At 36.3% G+C, this 6659-nt stretch overlaps 1 protein-coding gene across 4 annotated transcripts in view; it reads right to left on the bottom strand.

The window, feature by feature from the left end:
- Positions 1-444: 444 nt before the first annotated feature.
- The window catches only part of USP15 (ubiquitin specific peptidase 15), a 64905-nt gene continuing 58690 nt past the window's right edge, over positions 445-6659 (bottom strand). For 3 of the 4 annotated variants that reach the window (XM_015855303.2, XM_015855314.2, XM_032443293.1), the window contains 7 exons: positions 6312-6587; positions 5950-6020; positions 5470-5585; positions 3776-3925; positions 3291-3394; positions 2672-2760; positions 445-2398 (listed from right to left, as the gene is read on the bottom strand). In XM_015855303.2, coding sequence (XP_015710789.1) covers positions 2213-2398; positions 2672-2760; positions 3291-3394; positions 3776-3925; positions 5470-5585; positions 5950-6020; positions 6312-6587 — 992 coding nt within the window. In that variant the 3' untranslated portion in view covers positions 445-2212. Of the gene's footprint in view, positions 2399-2671; positions 2761-3290; positions 3395-3775; positions 3926-5469; positions 5602-5949; positions 6021-6311; positions 6588-6659 lie in introns of those variants that run through there. The other variant, XR_001553444.2, reaches the window with a different exon arrangement.

Below are 6659 nucleotides of genomic sequence, written 5' to 3'. Positions count from 1 at the left end.
AGCCCAAACCATTTTATGAATCCTTTCTGCAGTTAGCTTTGTATCGGCCTGCTGCCTTCCACACTGAAAGAGGTTTCAAGCAAGAAGCTTTCATCATCATTTTTCTTCCACCACATCAGTTCGTCTATCCTTAAAATACATTGCCTCATTCCATAAACTATCTCAGCACTCACATCTTGTCACTTGATCATTACTTATAAGCTTTCCTTCTGAAGTTTTTAATCACATAAAAGTTCTGTTTTTGCTGTTGCCTCACAAACGCATCAGAGCCAGACAAGGACAGAAGAGAACCCGTCCTACACATCCGTGTTATCTCCTGGAAACGCCATAAATCTCAGCCCATGTTGGTAACCTCGTGACCAGTTTTAAAATGGATGATAGATAAAGACTGCTCACCACGCAAAGGCTGCGGTTAAAGAATGTGTAAGAAACTGAAAGACTGAATAAGGCCTTGAATAGCTTTATTGAAATCTGTATAAATAAACATGCGCATTTCAAATGTAAACCCAAGTGAACTCAAGTGCAGACAAAATTTTAACCTCTGTCATGCAGGAGGTTAGTTTACATTTAAAAAAAAAACAAAAACAAAACAAAAAAAAAACCTCAAAGCAGCTTTAAAATACCAGGATGAAACACCAGTTTAATATCAAGGTATAAAGCAAAGCCATGTCCGACATACCTCATTTAGATCCTGGTCAAATGCAATTTTGTTTCTTTTAAACTTTTTTAATGCTAACATAAATAAATAATTTACCAAAATGTGCACTCACAGAGTGAACTTTTATTTACAATACACAATTTATAACCTATTGTATTTGATTAGTTCAAGTGAAGAACATCATTTACTTTTTGCTTTTATCTTTATTTTTAATGATCTGTTTGAACAGTGGGACACAAAGCAATTCTCCAGGTAGCAGATATGTGAAATGTGCCCCCGCAATCAAGGGTTCCTCTCAAAGGCAGTATTGTATACAAACTGACAATACATTCTTCCATCTGGATCGAAGGGAAAGCAGCAAATTAGAGACTGTTTCAAATCGTCACGCTTATTTTGGCATCCCGGACCCCCTGAACACAATTAACTGAAACCCAATTCAAAGTTTTTATATGCCTTATATACTGTACAGGTTCTGACTTGAACATGCAAAACGCCAATTCTCTTACAATGAGTTACCTTTTCAGAACTGTAAGGCTATGGTGAATTCCAACAGGAACACACAAAGGAAATTAACAGGCCCGCCTTTAAAACCAATTTGTTCATCGATGATTTAAAGGTAGGTTATATCGAGAAATTCTCATCTAAGCCCGATACACAGTCATTACTATGGATACAGAATACTATTAACTCTGACCCTATTACAGAGTAGTTTGCAAGCTGTCAAACTATGAAAACTGGGGAGAGAGAACTTACAGCACAATTGTAAATTTTGGACTGACATCAGATTAAAATTATGCATGTCTTATAAGCAAGATAACAGGAATTATGTTTGCAGAGTAGATTCCAACAAGCAACAAAGGATACTTACATTTAATTGAAAAACTTTGTTAATGCAGCATGACATCCAGAACCTGTTCCACAGCAGCAGTAAGGTGAACATAATATTCTGGATGCGCAACTATATCACAAAAGGTTAAAACACCTTTTCAAGCTATTTCTTCTATCATGATCAAATTTAAAAAGGTATTTATTTTTTTTTTTTCCTTCAGGGAGAAACATAGAAATTTGACGTTTTGAAACTACTGCTTATGTTTATGACATTTTTACTTATAGTCCGTGTGACAGCCTAAGGGACATGAATATATTCATCCAGAAACTAGACTTGGCAGTAGTATTCTTGCAGTACTAAGAAAATAAATGTCAGAAGTCCACAGATTTAACATTTTCGTTATTAACTCACATCCAAAACCAAAGAAAACATAATCCATCAGAACAGCAGCAGAAAACTTAAAAGGGGTTTATTTGTGATTTCCTATATATAGCTTGTGAATACAAGACTGTAAATGCATTAGAGACAATTTCTGTTAAAGATTTTATTGTTTCACTTCAAGTACTGCACATGTTAAAACGTAATAAAGATTTACATTCTGTTATCTGAAATTCCCCATCTCAGATTTTTATTCTTTTTCTCTTTTTTTAATTTGGTGGGCAATTTCACTCTTTCTATAGGTATCCCCTGTAGGAAAGTCTCTTTTATGGCTTCTAGTACTTCCATTAGTTAGTGTGCATACAATTTTCATTTTCTATATCATTATCGTTTTCATTGCTGTCTTCATCGCTTTCTAGTGGGATGCCTGTGGCAGCTGAAGCACCTTGTTTAGTTTCCCGGTCGAGAGGAAAAAAGCCAGTTCCACTGATTGTATCCTGTCTCTGGTAGAAGAGCACATACGCTGCTTTGGACTGGAAAAGAGCGCAAGACGATGATGAGACTCCAGGCAAAACATTTAAAATCAATTACAAATCTATAAGGCAAAATTACATAGAGATCAAAAGCTTTCATATAAATTATTCCAGAATGTTGGAGAAAAATACTTTTGTTTAGTTCAGTCCTTTAAAACGAGACAAACTACTTTGTGCAAATTTACTGCCGGGTTCAGGATTCACTCTTCATTTGAACCCCCTCAGGACAGCATAGCCAACAGTCTCAGTTTTAGGAAAGCAAAGGGTACTTGCCACTATTTGATCCTCGCATGCAATTGACACGCTGCTGTCATCAAAGTAGTACCATTTGCCATCATCTTTATTCTTTGCGAAAGCGGTATCTAGGGCAGAGAAGGGCAATCTTCGTACCTTCTTAAGTTCATTACAAATCGGTTGCTACCGTTACGGCAAAACAATTTACCTACTAAAAACCTGTTACAACAATCACACTTCTTCATTTTTTAAAACACCACCACCAGTAACATTCCCCCTCTAAAGAAAGAGAATATAGAAAGAGTATTTGAAATAAAAAACCCTTAACTGCTTCTTCATTTTTCTCTCTGCTTTCAAGGAGATCTACAGTGTATAAAAATACAAACAATTAAGACAAAATAAGTTGTCAGAGAACAGTAGCCCCTATGGAACTCTTCTACTAATTTATTCACAATATCTGGAACTAGGAATAAAAAAGAACCTGCAATTATCCTTGGAACTCTCATTTCATATAGATTGTTCTATTGAAGCTCTTGTGAAAGAAGCAAAAAAACCCAATCCCTCAACCATTACAAAATGCCACTGATTGAAAGTGATCACTAATGAAAGTAAATATAGGAAGTTGACAGGAAAAATGATGATATTTGAAATAACTTACAGTGCCCTCCTCCCATTCCTCCATAGTGATTGGAGACAGCAATCAAGTTGTAGCGGCACGGCCCTGCATTTGGATTAATAAGGAACTCTGACATGTCCAAATCACTGTTAAAAAACACAAGCAAACAAAAAGAATTACACGTTAACATATTTGTAAACCATTTCACACCATAATCGTCTTTGAGCCCTCTACATCTTCCCCAAAACAAACACATGCTACACCACACTGACACTACTCCTCTTCCACAAAAGGAACCACTAAATTTGCTCAAAATCACTGGACAGATGACTTCTTTAATACTGACCTACTTCTTTGCGTGTTTTTTTGAGGTGTTCATACTCATGACTTATAAAAACATTGGCATCTGTATTTAATAGATCCAAGCACAGAAGCCAAGAATAAAACCACTCTACTTAATTGTTGGATTAAACACATGCCCCAGTCATGCATTACGCTTCTAGCGCCAAAATACTTTGGTTTCTTACTTTATAGGGAAGCCAACCAATGTGTCCAACTTGTCCCTCCAGTATCTGCTGTATGAGAAGCGTTTTAGATGCACTACCAGCACTGGGGGAAGTGACCACAAGTCAAACTTTTTGGTAGCTTGCTGATGTTCTTTACAGTTTGGACAATACCTGAAAGAAATAAAAATACCAATTGCATATGCAGCCTGTACATACGTTAAAACACACCGCCATAGGGAAAGCCAATAGCAAGGCAAGAACTGAATTAGCAGAAGTTTACACACACATTTCATCTTCTATTACAAGTGCCACTGATATATCTTCTAGTTTAAAACATAAGGTGCTACTGGAAGCACATTAACAGTGAAGTTCAACAGTATTTTTAAACACATCAGGAGCAGCTCCCTCCCTCTCTTCACCTATAGAAATCTCTGTAGTCTTTTCTTACTGCTTCCGCACATTTTGTAAAGACTAAATATCAGGAAAACTGAGTACAAGAAAGCCTGTAAATAACGTGCAGCATAAGTTCCAGTTTCCAAATCCATCCATTTCCCATCTCATCCCACTGACTGCTAAATTCACACAGCAGTGATTACTGGCATCTGCAAAAACTCTACATCTATTCTGTCAGTTTTATTCTGCAAGTGCCAAAAAGGCCAAGACCTGTGCTGGATTAGTGATGATGAGACCTGGGAAGACCTGGAATATCAAGAAATGATGCAATGATTGACTTCTTGTCAAATGTATCACGAAGAAACTTCTTGAGCTCAGCAGGAGTATTTTTTTTGTGTGTGTGTGTGTGTGTGTGTGTGTGTTCAACATTCTGTTTAAAATATGCTACAAAAATAGAAGCATTTCACTGCACTTGAGCTGTATGGCATCTCAAATTAAGTCTGTCCAGCGTTGCATAATCTACCCAACTTGAAAAAAAACAAGAAGTTTTAAGTCAGCCTCCTCTCCTGCCAAAATAAAGGACAATCTTTTGGTTGTGAAAGTTTGGAAGTCTACAAAGCTTTAAGTATCCACAAAAGAAAAAGTGGCAGAACCTGTCTTCAAACTGAAGTCTCAGATTCAAGTGTTTGAGGAGAACTTTAAGACAAATCCCGGAGGACGACCTTACAGAAGCCTCCTATAACTGTGAACATTCCAGTATCATCCCTAATGCAGAATTTGGAAGAAAAACAAACCGCTATAAAAATGAATGGCATACGTTTGGTATACAAATTTGAAAGGTTCCACCGATTACAGACATCTCCCATTCCACAAATCTGCATAAGCACATTCCTGTTTATAGTTATGTATATTTGCATTAGAAAACCTCTATCTAGCGATATACTTATTTTCCATCTCAGAAAAGAATATTTAACTCACCATACTGGATTTGGCACATTATTTATAAATTCACCATGGATCACATCTCACAGACTACAGCATCTTAAGAATTTCAGCCTTCCTCCTAATTCTGAGCACACAATTCATCTCCCATACAAACACAACCTTCCGCATGCAGTAACAACTTCTAGCTGTACGATCAACCGATACAAAAAGTACTTTTACAATATAACCACACTTGAAGTTTAACACATGGAAAGATTCAAAAGACCATTAAAAAAAAACCACCCAATGAGGTATCTCTGAAAATATTTACATTTGTTTTTGAATACATTTTGAGAAACACACCACTGAATGGAATAATTTTGACATCTTGTCCTTACCATGGGTCTTCAGCACCTAGTTTTTCCTTTGTTGTGAACAGCTCAATGCAATCTTTTAATTTCACAAAAGGTTTTTTGGGAGGCTTATATTCCACACTTTCATGTTTTTCAAAATCCTAAAGAGAAGTATTTCTTGAGTTAAGAGAACAAATGAAACAAAACTGATTTTAGTGATGTCGCCTTTCTATAAACAGTAACTACATAGCTCCTATATATGGAAAAACTGATAAGAAACCATTCAAGCAAAAGTTGTATCACAGCTTCAGATTTATTACTAAACTATTTAGCCTTGTATTTGCCACTGACTTACACATGTAAATGATGTTTGCTTATGGCAACATGTTTTCTGTCAGTAATGTGGAATAAGGATACCCTAGCTGCTGCTTTTGAACAGTTTTACTATCTCCGTGCCACAGAAAGTTCTATTTTCACACATAAATTTTATTATTGCTGGGAAGGGCAGCAACATGAAAAACTTACCTCTGCTGCACTATCATCAAAGTATCTCTTCTTCAACTCAGGATCCCAATCCAAAGCAAGGAAAGATCTTTCTAAGATTAAAAACATGTGTTCTCTTACTATTATTTCTAGTTTTACATCAAATTGTATCAACCTTGGGTAAACAGCCAAATGAATTAAAAAATCGAGGTACACACAGTTTCTGCATTTCCAAGAATTAATTACAATAACATCTACCTACATAGAATTCACTTTTTGGGAAAAAAAAAAAAAAAAAAAAAAAGATTATCAAGTAGCATACAGAGGGAATAAAATTCCATGGAAGCAGAGTGAGAAAAGGATATCACAATCAAACATTGCCCAACCTGTTCCCCGTGACTTACCATCAAGCCTAGGTTGCCTGTCATCAAATCTAATATGCCTGGTATCATCTTTGATGTAATTTATGTCAGTATTGCCTAAGTTATTGAACTGGAATGTAAACAATCGCTTTTTGTGTCCCGTGAGTGGTTGACCTTTGCAAGTATCCTCAGTACATAATCCATTTTCAGAGTCGTTGTCACCTCCAACTGAGTCTTCTGATTGGCTGTTTTCATTCTCTGAAGGAAGCTCCTGATCCTGGCTGGATTCATCATCCTGTTCATCTGTTTCCATTTCACCTAAACAATTGAGCAGTGAGATATGAGGTAGAATGGACAATACAGAATTAAAATCAGTTTCAAACTGAACAC

Source organism: Coturnix japonica, chromosome 1, assembly GCF_001577835.2.
Source record: "Coturnix japonica isolate 7356 chromosome 1, Coturnix japonica 2.1, whole genome shotgun sequence".
In the NCBI taxonomy this organism is placed as follows: Eukaryota; Metazoa; Chordata; class Aves; order Galliformes; family Phasianidae; genus Coturnix; species Coturnix japonica.
Note: the sequence above shows the minus strand (reverse complement) of the source record. Positions and strands in the feature narration are given on the sequence as shown.